The sequence below is a fragment of the Anguilla anguilla genome, chromosome 8 (assembly GCF_013347855.1).
Source record: "Anguilla anguilla isolate fAngAng1 chromosome 8, fAngAng1.pri, whole genome shotgun sequence".
Classification (NCBI taxonomy): domain Eukaryota; kingdom Metazoa; phylum Chordata; class Actinopteri; order Anguilliformes; family Anguillidae; genus Anguilla; species Anguilla anguilla.
Window position 1 is genome coordinate 34905343 of NC_049208.1, and position 16280 is coordinate 34921622.

Below are 16280 nucleotides of genomic sequence, written 5' to 3' on the forward strand. Positions count from 1 at the left end.
AACTGTGTGTGACAGGATTTGTATAGAGGAAGGGGCTTTGCATACCTGGCCTGCCTCACTGCTCCACACACTTTAAGACCCCCAGTACTGATCAGTGACTGTCCCGTCCTTTCACAGACACTGACACAGGCAGCGTTATGGCGATGTCAAACTTTCTACTGCTGGTGATGCTGGGACTCCTTATACAGGGTGAGAAAGACAAATCGATTTTAAATTGGAATTTTAGTTTTGGTTCACATTTTCTTTTATACTTCTTTTAAAAAATGAACTTATTTTATCATCAAATTCACCAGAATATTGCATGTTGTTTGTCAATATTATTGTGATTGTCATCCATTTCCCTGCTTTGTTTTTCAGAATCAATGGCAGATATAGTTCTGACTCAGTCTCCAGCAGCTCAGTCTGTTCAGCTGGGAGACACTGTCTCTATCAGCTGTACAACCAGTCAGAGTGTTACAATTGGCTCCTACCACTACCTCAGCTGGTACCAGCAGAAACCTGGTCAGGCTCCTAAACTTCTGATTTATTATGCCACAAGTCGCCAGACTGGGATTCCTGATCGTTTCAGTGGGAGTGGATCTGCTACTCAGTTTACACTGAAAATCACTGGAGTCCAGGCTGATGATGCAGGAGATTATTACTGTCAGAGTTTTCACTACATCAACAGTAAAGATATATTCACACAGTGATACAGAGCCGTACAAAAACCTCCCTCAGTCAGACTGCACAGAGACTGCACTGCTGCAGCTGGGACCTACTGCAGGTGCTGAGGGGGAGGCACTGACCGGAGACATTGAGAGGCTTTGCTTGAAAACATTGATCTACAGTGGATTATTATGAAATCATTCAGATTCGCTTTTCAAAAAGATCATACTACATTTTAATTTCAGTGCATTCTAGCCTTTATTTAGGAATGTAATTTGGATGAATTTCCAATGACTTTGCATTTTGAATTCTTTTTTAAACTAGTTTAACACAAGATGTCACAGAACCCTGTAGCAGTGAACAGCAGGCAGTCCAGCACAGTGGAGTCACTCAGTCCAGAGCTCTCCCAGCACACATCACACAAGCTGCTGTTACACACCCTGACCAATCAGAGCTCCACTGCTGCTTCTGATCTGATCCTCTAACACCATAATAAAAGAGCACAAACTACAGTCTGATAGGCACTGCTGACCAATCCTGTGAGCCGCTGTGTAGAAGGGAATATGTCATTATCTGTGAGGTCACCACAGGAGGGAGGGAGGGACTCATTCAGCTCAGTTGTCCCTTTCTCACTGAGGACAGAGTGATTCCTCTGGTTGACTGTTTGCCTGCAGTCTATCTGTGCCAGCTGCACAGTGTGAGCTCCCAGATTCAGTGGCTGTGCTGCTCAGCTGGCTGAGAGCAAAATGAATATTATAGGCTACTGGCAGCACATGGGGGAGAGCATGAGAATCTGTGCGCTCCAGAACTGAAGAAGGAATTACAGTTTAGGACTAAAAAAAGGGGATAAATCTTTTTTTCTCGTTGTCTAAATACAACTGCATTAAATATAGAGAAATGAGGTCTTCTGAGTGAAATCAGGAAACATTCAAATTCACAATAATACAGTATTTCACTTTTCATTAAATCCATATGGATATACTGTAAATGAATAGTTCCCTGTACCTGACTGATGTCCTGACTTTCTGAACTCTTGTAATGAACCTGCCATCAAAGCCCATAAGATATGAATATATTAAACACATATTTAACAATCATACCTCATGTTCAGCCAGTCTTTCTCAGTCACACATCTTTAATCATACAATACAATATCATAAAGAGTAAAGTTCACATTTTGTTTTACTGGGCAAAAAATAGTGAATAGAGCACAAGTCCCAGCCCTCTACAGACCCACTGCTGTTCACACATCAGAGCTCCTCTAACTGTGTGTGACAGGGTTTGTATAGAGGAAGGGGCTTTGCATACCTGTCCTGCCTCACTGCTCCACACACTTTAAGATCCCCAGTACTGATCAGTGACTGCCCAGACTGTCCTTTCACAGACACTGACACAGGCAGTATTATGATGATGTCAGTCTTTCTACTGCTGGTGATGCTGGGACTCCTTGTACAAGGTGAGAACGACAGATCCATTGTAACTTGGGATTTTGATTGTTGTTCACATTTACATTGCATAATTTTGAAAACATAAATGTTTTTACAAGAGTTGCCATTGTTGTCAAAATGACCAGAATATTGCTTGTTAATTACCAATATTTGTTTGCTTTGATTAATGTGCATTGACATACATTCCAATTTTTTGTATTTCAGAATCAATTGCAGATATAGTTCTGACTCAGTCTCCAGCAGTACGGTCTGTTCAGCTGGGAGACACTGTCTCTATCAGCTGTACAGCCAGTCAGAGTGTGGACTTCCTCAGGTCCGATGGTGACTCTGGTCCCAAGCTCCACTGGTACCTGCAGAAACCTGGTCAGGCTCCTAAACTTCTGATTTATCTTGCCACAACTCGCCATACTGGGATTCCTGATCGTTTCAGTGGGACTTGATCTGGGACTCAGTTTACACTGAAAATCACTGGAGTCCACGCTGAAGATGCAGGAGATTATTACTGTCAGAGTGCTCATTATATCTGTATAACTGTAGTAGCTGGGTGTTCACACAGTGATACAGAGCCATACAAAAACCTCCCTCAGTCAGACTGCACAGAGACTGCACTGCTGCAGCTGGGACCTACTGCAGGTGCTGAGGGGGCAGGCACTGATCTGGAACGCTGAGGGGCTCAAATCTAAAACATTCAACTTTTGTGATACCTTTTTTGCTTGTTATTTGATAGTGCACTTAACTTCTATGTGTTTTAAGTGTTCTTAGCAAGCTAGGAGCACTACATGGAGCTTCTCCACCCTATCTCCCCAGTGGTGGAACAAACCCCCCCCCCCCCTCCTTCTTTGCGAACCACTCCCTCATTGCCCATCTTCCGCCAAGGTCTGAAGACTCTTCAGACTATACCTGGATCTACTAACTATCACCACTCTGCGGGGCACTCCCAATTGGGAATCATTTTTATCACTTATCCCCCTCTTTCGTGCTACACATGTTCTTCCTGCGCCACTTTCATGTTACATGTACCTCCATCCACCGCTTATATTGTGCTTTGTATCATTATCTTGATGTTGCAGCTTGTCATGCCGCCTAGTTTGACTTAGCATAGGTTAGGTCAGAGTAATGTTTACTGTGTGAACTGCACTTAATGTGTTCATGGCTATGAATAACTGTTACAAAATGACTATTGTATCTTATCGGTCTGTTTTGTAGTTTTTCCAATGACCTTCGATATGCATTTATTGTAGGTCGCTTTGGATAAAAGTATCAGCCAAATACAAAAAAGGGGCGACATAGCTCAGGAGGTAAGACCGATTGTCTGGCAGTCGGGGGGTTGCCAGTTCAAACCCCGCCCTGGGCATGTCGAAGTGTCCTTGAGCAAGACACCTAACCCCTAACTGCTCTGGCGAATGAGAGGCATCAATTGTAAAGCGCTTTGGATAAAAGCGCTATATAAATGCAGTCCATTTTACCATTTTTACCATTAAATGTAATGTAATGGACAAGTGACATTAAAATTAATTTATCCATTTGCATTGTAAAGAATATGAGATTGTTGTGTATTAGCAGTGACATAACTACAAGGATAACATGGTTTTTCCCCCCTTAAAGACCTTAAAAAATACTAGTATACTGTAATTTACCACAAATGACAAACATTTCTCAAAATTAAACTGACATATTTTATTCCAAGCAGTTATCTCAACAAATGAACAAACAATTCTGGCAATATTTACAACATTTTTTAACAATTATTTAAATCATTAGTATAAAAAGCATAACGCTTTTCTGCCTTCGGTGTGAGTGAATGCTGTGTGTGCCCTGCGATAGATTGGCGGCTTGTCCAATAATAATAATAATAATAATAATAATAATAATAAGAAGAAGAAGAATAATAATAGGCATATTCACATATTCGTGTCAAAAAGAAACAAATAACATTAAGGTGTCAAGAACATCACAAAAAACAATATTACAATTATTCTAATATAAACAAATATCTTTAGTACAAGGTTAAAATAATAATTATAATTTTTCATTGTCACTCATATTTTGGATGTTGGGGAAAATAATGTTTATATTTTCAAAGAATTCCTCCCTTTGTTGATTGTAATATGTACAATACAAAAGGAAATTAATTTCTGTCTCAGCCTGTTTGCTTGTGCACTGATTGTGCCTGTGTCGGCCCTCTCTCTCTCTCTCTCTCTCTCTCTCTCTCTCATCTCAGAGTCCCCAATCTCACACCATGCAAACAGATAAAGGCTAGCCCCGATTATCTAATATCCTCCCCCCTTATCTCCGCCCACAGCCATAACCATGCCACCCACCCCCCCCCACATCTCCACATATACATATGGTTCCAAACGTAGACAATACAATATCACTTTGAATAAATATTTTCCTCCATATTACATTGGTTAAAAATATATATATTGATTTAGAGGCATTTTTGTTTCTTTTTAATGTAAAAATCTTTTTTTTTAATTATGTGTCTCAGGTAACTAATAGGGCGACTCATGTTGCCTGTTGGGGCTCCTGAGGTAATCACAATGTTTCCTTTCCCAGTTCCTAGACTAGGCTCTGCGGAAACTAGTCTTCCACACGGCACATCCCCTGACTACAGGCCTCACACAGTGAACTCTCATGCGGCTTCGTCCGCACTTTCTCAGGGGAGCAGGAATCGCTGTTGTCCTCTTCCTCTTCACCGTAGCAGTTCTTCTTGATCTTGCCAATCAGCTTGAGCAGGACCTTCTCTACTTCCTCTGTGGAGAACTCTGGGAGCAGAAAGTTCCCACTGCAGCCCCGGCACGCCTGTCCGAAGGGTCGCATGATCACCGTACCCCGGGCTGCCTCGCTGCGCAGGCGGTAGTGGAAGAGAAGAGTAACCCGGGCCGATGGCCAGCTTCTGCGGCAGGTACCACACCTGAATCTGTAAATGGGCCCAAGAAGATATTGGGCTCTATCTTACACTTGGGCACCAAGCACAACGCAAGTGTCTTTGCTAGTTTCAGACCGACGCAGTTGTCATTTTCCCTTCCAGCGCCCAAATAGCACATAGCAATCCACCAAAGTGCAAGCGCACCTGGCTTTTAAAAGGGAATAGGAGATGACACTCTGGTTTATTTCACGCCCAAAACACACCTATGATTAAATTAAGAGACTAAGTACAACCCCTTTGAACCATGTGGCTTACTTTGCGCTCAGATTATCTGACGTTAAACTAGCAAAAGTGGATTTGGACACGCCCTAAATGCACTTGCGCCATGCGCTTTAGACCGTGCGCTTAGATCGTTAAAATATAGCCCATTGTGTTTCCAAAATACTTCTGAAAATGGCAGCATTTGAGCCACATGGTGGCAGTATTCTATCATCAATCAAATGTCACAAGGCTTATATTTCAGTAATATTTAAAAAAATGAATAACTCCTGTCCCATGTGGGCTTGAGACTTGTCGCACGATGTCTCTATACTCGTACACAACATGAACGATTCAAATTCATCATGTCCACCCTATTTTCTGCCATTTTTCATTTTTTTAAAAAAACATTTAAAGGACATCTCCCCATAGATCACTTGACACCTGCTGCTATGTAAAAAAAAAAAGTTGTAAGTCACTCTAAAGAGCGTCTGCTAAATGTGTGTAATTTAATGTAATGTAATCTAATATTGACATGGAACCTTCAACAAATTGTTCATTGGAAGTGTCATGGTCCTGTTTTCCTGTCTGTGTTTCCCTTGTTGGGCCGCCAGATGGCGGCACTTCTGTTTTGTGTCCTGCTCCCCCCCTGTTAATTGTATGATTGTTTCATTGTCTCGTTATCCCGTCATTGTTCCCACCTGTGTCTTATCCCCTCCTTTTGGTTTGATTGCTTTTTGAGTTCACCTGTGTCTTGTTACCCCTGTCTATTTAAGTTCTCTGTTCCCTTGACTCGGGTGCTGGTTCCTTGTGTTTGTTGCCCATGAATGTTCAGACCTTTTATACCTGCCTGCGTTTTTTTCTCACTTGTGTTTGTCCCCGAGTTGTGTTTGTTCTGACTTATGTTTTGTTTCGGATTGAATATACCTGCCTGTGTTTTGTTTGACCTGTCCTTGTGCTCTGTTTGACCTGCCCTTGTCCTCTACCTGCCTGTGTTCTGCCCTGCCCATGTTTGTGAGTTCCTCTTGTTTTCTGTTTTATTTAGATATTTTTTGAGTTGGTGTTTTTGCCCTTTGTGTCCTTTTATGTTCCCTGGTTGTTTGCCCTGTAAGTAAAGTCTTTGTTAATTTTCCCCTTTTTGAGTTTCGTGTTTTTTTTTTCCACTCTGCGCCTGGGTCCCAGCACCCGTACCCTTACAGAAGGAACCAGCCAGTTTGGGACCCAGCAGAGTTTTTTTTTTTTTTTTTTTTTGTTTATCATGCCACCGGGGTGGTGGAGTGACCCGGAGGACTCGCCACCCAGCGACTGGGAGTCCCTCGCCCTTGAGCTTCCCAGCGCCCGGGGCGGACGGTCACGGAGGCGCCGTGGTCGGGCTGCCTCCCGGTTGGCCAGACCTCCAGCTGCCCAGCCAGCGGTTCCCGGCCCTGCATCATTTGAAGGGTCTCGACTGGCGATCTTCCCAGGGTCCGGCCCGCGGGGGTCTCGCCGGTCCCGTCCGGCTGCCCAGCCGGGTTCCCTACAGCTGTGGTCTGTGTTCCTGTCCCCTGCCCAGCCCAGACGGCAGGGCCCTCGCCCTGCTCCACCCCAAGTCCCGGAGCGGCCTTCACGGCCTGCTCTGCCCCAAGTCCCGGAGCGGCCTTCACGGCCTGCTCTGCCTCAAGTCCCGGAGCGGCCTTCACGGCCTGCTCTGCCTCAAGTCCCGGAGCGGCCTTCACGGCCTGCTCTGCCTCAAGTCCGGGAGCGGCCTTCACGGCCTGCTCTGCCTCAAGTCCCGGAGCGGCCTTCACGGCCTGCTCTGCCTCAAGTCCCGGAGCAGCCTTCACGGCCTGCTCTGCCTCAAGTCCCGGAGCGGCCTTCACGGCCTGCTCTGCCTCAAGTCCCGGGGGGGTCCCCAGAGCCACCTGGAGCCCCGGAGAGGCTCCCAGATCCGCCTCGAGCCCCGGAGAGGCTCCCAGATCCGCCTCGAGCCCCGGAGAGGCTCCCAGATCCGCCTCGAGCCCCGGAGAGGCTCCCAGATCCGCCTCGAGCCCCGGAGAGGCCCCCAGAGCCGCCTCGAGCCCCGGAGAGGCCCCCAGAGCCACCTGGAGCCCCGGAGAGGCTCCCAGATCCGCCTCGAGCCCCGGAGAGGCCCCCAGAGCCGCCTCGAGCCCCGGAGAGGCCCCCAGAGCCGCCTCGAGCCCCGGAGAGGCCCCCAGAGCCGCCTCGAGCCCCGGAGAGGCCCCCAGAGCCGCCTCGAGCCCCGGAGGCCCCGCCTGCTCTGACCCTTCCGCGAAGGCCGCCTGCTACACCCAAGTTTCGGGCTTTACTTGCGCCTCGAGCCCCGGGGGGGCCTCCGGAGCCGCCTCAAGCCCCAGGGGGGCCTCCGCAGCCGCCTCGAGTCCCGGGGGGGCCTCCGGAGCCGTCCAGAGCTCCGGAGAGGCCTCCAGAGCCGTCCAGAGCCCCGGAGAGGACAACGGTTCCATCTGTTGTCCCGCAGGGGCCGCCGCAGACTGCTCTGGCCGCCCCGCAGGCTAAGCCACCTGCCTTGCCCCCTAGCGTTCGTGCTCCCCCTGGCGTTCGTGCTCCCCCTGGCGTTCGTTCTCCCCCTAGCGTTCGTGCTCCCCCTAGTGTTCTCGCGCCCCCCAGTGTCTGTTATTCCCCTAGTGTTCTTGCTCTCCCTAGTGTCCACACCTTGCCCCCTGGCGTTCGTGCTCCCCCTGGCGTTCGTGCTCCCCCTGGCGTTCGTGCTCCCCCTGGCGTTCGTGCTTCCCCTGGCGTTCGTGCTCCCCCTAGTGTTCTCGCGCCCCCCAGTGTCCGTTCTTCCCCTAGTGTTCTTGCTCTCCCTAGTGTCCACACCTTGCCCCCTGGCGTTCGTGCTCCCCCTGGCGTTCGTGCTCCCCCTAGTGTTCTCGCGCCCCCCAGTGTCCGTTCTTTCCCTAGTGTTCTCGCTCCCCCTAGTGTCCACACCTTGCCCCCTGGCGTTCGTGCTTCCCCTGGCGTTCGTGCTTCCCCTGGCGTTCGTGCTTCCCCTGGTTTCGTCGCTCCCCCCAGTGGTCGTCCCTCCCCCGGTGTCCGTCCTTCCCCCAGTGGTCGTCCCTCCCCCGGTCTCGTCGCTCCCCCCAGTGGTCGTCCCGCCCCCGGTCTCGTCGCTCCCCCCAGTGGTCATCCCTCCCCCGGTCTCGTCGCTCCCCCTGGTGTCCATTCTCCCTTTGGTGTCTGTCCTCCCAACCGTGTGTCCGTGTGTTCCCCGGCCCCCCTGTCTAATTGTCTGCCCGCCTGTTTGTCTGTTAGTCTACCCGTATGTGTGTCAGCCAGTTTGTTGGCCTGTTTGTCTGCCCCCCAGGCCGTCAGCCCATCGGCCAACGTGTTTGCCCGCCTGTCTGCCTGTCTGTCTGTGTGCCAGTCCGCGTGTGTTTTGTCTTGTTTGCCTGTGTGTCAGTCCCTATGTCAGTTGTTGGGTTCCCCCCTCGCCTTCCCTGTCTGCCTGTCCCTTTGTGTGTCCATCGGTGTTGCCGTGTGCCTCCCCGCCTGCTTGTCCCTGTGTCTGTCTTTTTAGGTCTCCCTATTGTGCCAGTATCTGGCAGTCTGTTTCCCCCTCAGTCTTGTCCAACCCAGTCCAGTGTTGTCGTGCCCCGTCTCGTTGCTGTCCTGTGTCCACCTCGCCCCAGTCCAGTCCTGTATGTCTGCCTTGCCCCTGTCCTAGTTCCCCCTGGTTTCCTGAGTCCCCCTGTCGCCCGAGTGCGGGCCCTGATTTTCCCCCCGAGTCGCCCGATGTGCGGGTCCTGAGTTTCCCCCGAGTCGCCCGATGTGCGGGCCCTGAGTTTCCCCCGAGTCGCCCGATGTGCGGGCCCTGAGTTTCCCCCGAGTCGCCCGATGTGCGGGCCCTGAGTTTCCCCCGAGTCGCCCGATGTGCGGGCCCTGAGTTTCCCCCGAGTCGCCCGATGTGCGGGCCCTGAGTTTCCCCCGAGTCGCCCGATGTGCGGGCCCTGAGTTTCCCCCGAGTCGCCCGATGTGCGGGCCCTGAGTTTCCCCCGAGTCGCCCGATGTGCGGGCCCTGAGTTTCCCCTGAGTCACCCGATGTGCGGGCCCTGAGTTTCCCCCGAGTCGCCCGATGTGCGGGCCCTGAGTTTCCCCCGTGTCGCCCGAGTGCGGGCCCTGAGTTTCCCCCGTGTCGCCCGATGTGCGGGCCCTGAGTTTCCCCCGAGTCGCCCGATGTGCGGGCCCTGAGTTTCCCCTGTGTCGCCCGAGTGCGGGCCCTGAGTCTCCCCGTGTCGCCCGGGTCCTGCCCAGCCCTGAGTCTCCCCCGTGTCGCCCGATGTGCGGGCCCTGAGTCTCCCCCGTGTCGCCCGATGTGCGGGCCCTGAGTCTCCCCCGTGTCGCCCGATGTGCGGGCCCTGAGTTTCCCCCGTGTCGCCCGATGTGCGGGCCCTGAGTTTCCCCGTGTCGCTCGGGTCCTGCCCAGCCCTGAGTCTCCCCGTGTCGCCCGGGTCCTGCCCAGCCCTGAGTCTCCCCGTGTCGCCCGGGTCCTGCCCAGCCCTGAGTCTCCCCGTGTCGCCCGGGTCCTGCCCAGCCCTGAGTCTCCCCGTGTCGCCCGGGTCCTGCCCAGCCCTGAGTCTCCCCGTGTCGCCCTGTTTTCCTAGTTCCTGAGTTTTGTCCCAAGTTTTCCTGTGTTCTGTTTTCCCCCGTCCTCCTGTTCCTGTCCCCGTCCGAGTCCAGTCCCGAGTCCTGTTCCCCCGTCCGAGTCCAGTCCCGAGTCCTGTTCCCCCCGTCCGAGTCCAGTCCCGAGTCCTGTTCCCCCCGTCCGAGTCCAGTCCCGAGTCCTGCGTCCCGTTCCTGTCCAGTCCTGTTTCTGCCCTGAGTCCTGTTTCCAGCCCCGAGTTCCCGTCCAGCCCCGAGTTCCCCTCCAGCCCCGAGTCTTGTTCTTGTCTTGTTCCTGTCCTGCCCAGTCCAGCCCCGAGTCTTGTTGTTGTCTTGTCCCTGTCCTGTCCAGTCTTGTTCCTGCCCCAGTCCTGTTCCTGCTCTGTGTCCAGTCCCTATTCCTGTCTGAGTCCTGTTCCCGTGTTCTGTCCCTGTTCTTGTCTTGTCCTGCCTCTAGCCCCCATCCTCTGTTGACTCCCTCCCCGGGTCGGCCTCCTGGGACGTCAGGAGCCGTCCCTTGGGGGGGGGGGTACTGTCATGGTCCTGTTTTCCTGTCTGTGTTTCCCTTGTTGGGCCGCCAGATGGCGGCACTTCTGTTTTGTGTCCTGCTCCCCCCCTGTTAATTGTATGATTGTTTCATTGTCTCGTTATCCCGTCATTGTTCCCACCTGTGTCTTATCCCCTCCTTTTGGTTTGATTGCTTTTTGAGTTCACCTGTGTCTTGTTACCCCTGTCTATTTAAGTTCTCTGTTCCCTTGACTCGGGTGCTGGTTCCTTGTGTTTGTTGCCCATGAATGTTCAGACCTTTTATACCTGCCTGCGTTTTTTTCTCACTTGTGTTTGTCCCCGAGTTGTGTTTGTTCTGACTTATGTTTTGTTTCGGATTGAATATACCTGCCTGTGTTTTGTTTGACCTGTCCTTGTGCTCTGTTTGACCTGCCCTTGTCCTCTACCTGCCTGTGTTCTGCCCTGCCCATGTTTGTGAGTTCCTCTTGTTTTCTGTTTTATTTAGATATTTTTTGAGTTGGTGTTTTTGCCCTTTGTGTCCTTTTATGTTCCCTGGTTGTTTGCCCTGTAAGTAAAGTCTTTGTTAATTTTCCCCTTTTTGAGTTTCGTGTTTTTTTTTTCCACTCTGCGCCTGGGTCCCAGCACCCGTACCCTTACAGGAAGGTCCTTTAAAATGTTATTGTAAAGAAATTTGATACTGAAAAAAATGTGGCCACAGTAATCCAATAAAAATTGATGTAGACTTGGGTTATCACAAAAATGCCAAAACAAATAATACATTTTTTTTTTTTTTTTTAAACCTTTGTGGTTTGACATAAATGTATTAAACTACAGCTATATTGGCACTCACATCAACAGCAGAAACCTAAATTGGCCCATTGTAAACTATCTTTTTTTAAAATCAGAAATTCACAAAAAATAAATTTTTCCAATTTTTAAAAATGAAAGCTCTTGTGGGCTGGAGACCAAGCTGACAAGATGTCTCTCCTCATGGACAACATAGGTGGTTGGAAGTCATAATGTGCAGCACACTGAATTTACTTCCATTTTTAAGTTTTTCGACAAACATTTAAAAGACCTGTCCTAGACCATCCACATCCACATCAACAATATGGATATGGAACTTTAAACGAATTTTTCATTTTAAGGTCCTCTAAAACATTAGGAAAAGGCATCTGATCCAATGAGACTGCAGCAGTAATCTGCATGATAAAAACCCATAAACACTGGCCTATTGCCTTTAAATTCTGCATGAAAAATACGTGGTTTCTATTGGCCAACTATGGCCCTGATTTCCCACATGGGTCACCATACTTTTTCAATAGCTGTGTGGTGAATATTTGTCCTCGGACGGTTAATTGCTGCTTGTAAATGTATTCATTTATTTGTTTGCTTGTTTATACATACAAGGAAGATGGCTAATTATGGTCACAGTGTGTAGAATAATGCTTTCTCGCGAAAAAGACAGTTGAAGCCATACGTACGTTCCGTGGGCAGAGCGGCAGCTGGAGATCTTCCACCCCAAGCTCTTCTCATCATCAGAGAGATTCTCTTCCAGGCTGTTGTTGGACCGAAATTCCCAGCTGTCATCATTGCCCAACTTTTCTTTCAACATTTGGTCGAAAGTCTTGCTCCACAGCGTGGGATTCCATTCTGGAAAAATTAATACAAATTTAGACACTATGATAATGATTATATTACAGTATATATATTTACTCGTTCTTCAAGCGGTACCGTACAGCGACCTCTCTCTAAATCCGGCTATTTTACTCATCGTCACAGACATATAGAACAGTAATTTGTCAAGCTAAACAAATAATTGTTATCTATAGACCCACTTCTGCTCATTCTGTTCCTCTTTTGATCATAAGATATGCTCTCTAAACGGAAAAAGTAAACTATTTTCACTATATGTTTGCGAGCGGTTATATACGTTGCGCGGCTCGTTTTATTGTCCGTCCCACTGATTACGTTTGAATCTGAAAAACGAAACTTAAATAGTCTAGTTCGCTTCGTTGTTGTTTTAAAAACCAATTTAAATGTACAGATTTTAACACGTGGCTAGCAACCAGGTTTCTATGACTCATAAATACTGAAAATGTCCCATGTTTATCAGCATATATTTTATACCATATTGTATTTATTGTATGGTAATGTAGCCTATTTCTTCCACAATCTATATTTAGTACGTCAAAACAAGGCAATAGATTTATAAATAGAAACGGGGTATAGCTATATGTGGTTTGTAGCTTTGGTGCACTGATATGGGTTATCGCATGTGGAATAAAATACCCCACATGGCCAAAAGTATGTCTACACCTGACATCCAAAATCTCATCCAAAATTATGGCCATTAGACCATATCACTGTCCAGATACTTTTGGTTATATAGTGTATCTGTTTTACTATATATCATGCCCCTATCTCACCAAATTATGACTTTATCCAACATTAAACCAACTCAGTACTATACATTGCAATACAAAGTTTTGTAGAACTGGGGGGGAACCAAGTGAGAGACAGTTCAGTTACAAACAGCAGCCTGAGGAAAGTTCAGACAGAGATGCAGTTCACAGGCAATTGTAATACAAGCACTTGGGAGAAGATAGCGACCACAGAGCTCAATGTTCTGCTCATGACGGTAACCATCTCAAAGATAACATCATTATAAGAGGTTTCTATAAAGTCTGTAAACTAATGATATTTAAATTATATTACTCTGGTTGTTCAGGATGTTCAGATCCTGTTAAGTGAGAATCTGTTAATGTGCATGTTCTCCCCATGTCCATGTTGATTTCCTCCAGGTTCTCCAGCTTCCGGTTTCCTCCCACAGTCCAAAGACATACAGGTAGGCTAATTGGAGACTCTAAATATAGAAGGCATGAGTGTGTGAGTGAATGGTGAGTGAATGGTGTGTATGCCCTGCAGTAGATTGCAGGCCTGTCCAAGGTGTATTCCTGTCTCTCACCCAATGCATGCTGGAATAGGTTCAAGCATGCCATCTCTTGTGCTCCCTTCTTCCTCCCATTCAAGGCTGGAGGGGTGGAAGATAGGGCACTAAAAGAAGCTGGGAACAAAGGCCTCATTACTGAGCAACGGAAAAGGATGAGATGGGGGGAGACAGGAGAAGGAGAGAATTGCAAAATCAATCCAATTAGTGCAAAAGAGTAATCAGGTGTAGTATCATAGTAAGTGAATGATTACTGTAACAAAGTGAATATATAACAGTGGTAACCAACCCTGTTTCTGTCCTGTAGGTTTTCATTTCAACCCATTGGCACACATGACTCTACTAAAAAGCTGCTCAACCTGTTCTCTAGCTGTTGAATGAGGTGTGCTTTGTAAAGGTTGGAGTGATAACCTACAGAATGGGAGATCTCCAGGGTCAGCTACCACTGATAAAAAAATACATAGGTGTTGTAGTACCAGGAAGGGATGAGGTGCACTGTTCGTTGAGCACGCCAGTTTTTCCACCAACCAGGGAGAGCTGCAGGACCTTGTTTGTTGTTGTGGACTTTTTGCCCTGCCTTGGCCTGTAGACTTTTGTTTCTCGTTTCCGCATTGCTTGCTTTATGTATTTTCTATTTTTATTTCAGGAACTGATGAAAGGCCAAGTATTCATGGAATTTATTTTGTCTGTTCATCACATGACACAGTGGCCACTCCCAGCCCTGTGTCAGTGCGTGTGTGCATGCGCATGCATGTGTGTGTGTTTGTGCATCTGTGTGTGTGCGCACACATCCGTGTGTGTGTGTGTGTGTGTGTGTGTGTGTGCTTTTGTGTGTATGCACACGTGCGTGTGTGCACATGCATGAGTGTATGTGTGTGTATGCGAATGTCCAAGTGTGTGTGTGCACGTGAATGTGTGTGTGTGTGTGTGCACGTGCGCAAGTGTGTGTGTGTGTGTGTGTGCGTGCGCAACTGTGTGTGCGTGTTTGTGTGTGCACGTCCGTGTGTGTGTGTGTGCATGTGCACAAGTGTGCATGTGGGTGTGTATGTGCATCTGTGTGCGTGTGCGCGCACATCCGTGTGTGTGTTTGTGTGTAGCGCACGTGCGTGTGTGCACGTGCATGTGTGTGAGTGCACATGCACAAGTGTGTGAGTGTGTGCGTGCGTGTGTGTGTATACGCGCTTGTGCGTGTGTGTGTGCACGTGAATGTGTGTGTGTACACGCATGTGCATGTGTGTGCGAGTGCACGTGCATGTGTGTGTGCCTGTGCAAGTGTGTGTGTGTGCGTGTTTGTGTGTGCACGTCTATGTGTGTGTGTGCGTGTGCGTAAGTGTGTGTGTGTGTGCGCGTGCATAAGTGTGTGTGTGTGTGTAACTTCTATACCTCCATTGTCGGTGCTCATGCATGGGGGAACGTGGAACCTGCTGGCCACACCAGTACATACCACATTCAAACACACCTCTCTTGCCTCTCATCAAAGTTAAGATGACAGTAAAACATCACAACTTATAGTATACTATACACTATACTATATATACAGTAGAGGCGAAAGGTTTAAATACACCTAGGCTAAAGACATTCAAACTCAATTTTTCACAACTCCACTCATTCCATGCTACCATATATTTCCTGTGTTAAGTCAATTAGGGTATCAACTTCATTTCCATAAGAGGTCGTTTCAAAATAATAGCTAATAGACAGATTTATTTCAGCTTTTATGTACTATATCGGATTTTCAGTGGGTCAAAAGTTTACATACATTTTGTTAATATTTGGTGGCATTGCCTTTTAATTGCTTAACTTCAATCAAACACTTGGGTAGCCTTCCACAAGCTTCTCACAATGCTCTGCTGGAATTATTTCCCATTCCTCCTGACAGAACTGGTGTAACTCAATCAGGTTTGTGGGCCTCCTTGCATGGACACCCTTTTTCAGTTCAGTCCACAAATTTTCTATGGGATTCAGGTTGGGGATTTGTGATGGCCACTCCAATACTTTCACTTTGTTGTCTTTTAGCCATTTTGTAACAACTTTGGGGGTACGCTTAGGATCATTGTCCGGCTGGAAGACCCAGTTGCGACCAAGTTTTAACTTTCTAGCTGATGTCTTCAAGTGTTGCTTCAGTATTTCTAGATAATCCTCCTTCCTCATGATGCCATCTATTTTCTGAAGTGCACCAGTCCCTGTTCCAGCAAAACGTCCCCACAACATGATGCTACCACCCCCATACTTCACAGTTGGGATGGTGTTCTTCGGATTAAAAGCCTCACCCTTTTTCCTCCACACATGGCGCTGATCATTATGGCCGAACAGTTCAATGTTTGTTTCATCTGACCAGAGAACACTACTCCAGAAGGCTAGGTCTAGGACCTGGTGATCACCTGCAAACTTCATTCTGGCTTTTTTATTCCGGTCTTGGAGTAGGGGCTTCTACCTTGCGCAACAGCCTTTCAGGCCAAGACAATGTAGGAGTATTTTAATGGTGGATGTAAATACTTTGGTAACTGATGTTTCCAACTCCTTCACTAGTTCCTTTGCTGTTGTCTTGGGGTTCAGTTGAACCTTTCGGACCAAAGTTTGTTCAGCCCTGGGAGTTAATTTGTGCCTCCTTCCAGTGCAGTGACTGTGTGGTCCCAAGATTTTTGTGTTTGCATGCAATTGTTTGTACAGATGCTTGTGATACCGTCAGTTGTTTGGAAATTGCTTCTAAGGAGAAACTAGGTCCACAATTTTTTTTCTGAGGTCTTGGCTGAGTTGCTTGGATATTTCCATGATATCAAAGGCAAAAAGGCAGTGGCTCTAAAGGTAGGCCCTTAAATGCAGCCATAGGTGCCAATTAACTCCTAATTATGACAATTAGCCATCATAAGCTTCTAAAAAGTCATTACATCAATTTCTTGAGTCTTACAGACTGTTTAAAGAGACAATTAACTTGCAGATCTTTGGACCAAATGTAATATTAGACAAAGGGAACCAGCGTGAA

The 16280-nt window shown here is 48.0% G+C and overlaps 1 protein-coding gene and 1 gene segment (V, D, J or C); one reads left to right on the top strand and one right to left on the bottom strand.

Moving 5' to 3' along the window:
* Nucleotides 1–60: 60 nt before the first annotated feature.
* Nucleotides 61–1938, top strand: LOC118233507. The segment is given in 2 exon segments: nucleotides 61–189; nucleotides 358–1938. Coding segments are annotated over 2 exon segments (384 nt in total).
* Nucleotides 1939–4046: 2108 nt separating this feature from the next.
* On the bottom strand, nucleotides 4047–12263 carry LOC118234328 (receptor-transporting protein 4-like). Its single transcript, XM_035430792.1, has 3 exons — nucleotides 12186–12263; nucleotides 11832–12000; nucleotides 4047–5016 (listed from the first exon to the last, which is right to left on the bottom strand). The coding sequence occupies exons 1-3, from the start codon at nucleotides 12193–12195 to the stop codon at nucleotides 4677–4679; spliced, it is 519 nt and encodes a 172-aa protein (XP_035286683.1). The 5' UTR covers nucleotides 12196–12263; the 3' UTR covers nucleotides 4047–4676.
* Between the last annotated feature and the right edge of the window lie 4017 nt (nucleotides 12264–16280).

Coding starts and splice junctions, on each gene's coding strand:
- LOC118234328 (XM_035430792.1), bottom strand. Junction 5,017..11,831: donor TGCCGCTCTGCCCACGGAAC/GTACGTATGGCT, acceptor GCCCATTTACAG/ATTCAGGTGTGGTACCTGCC.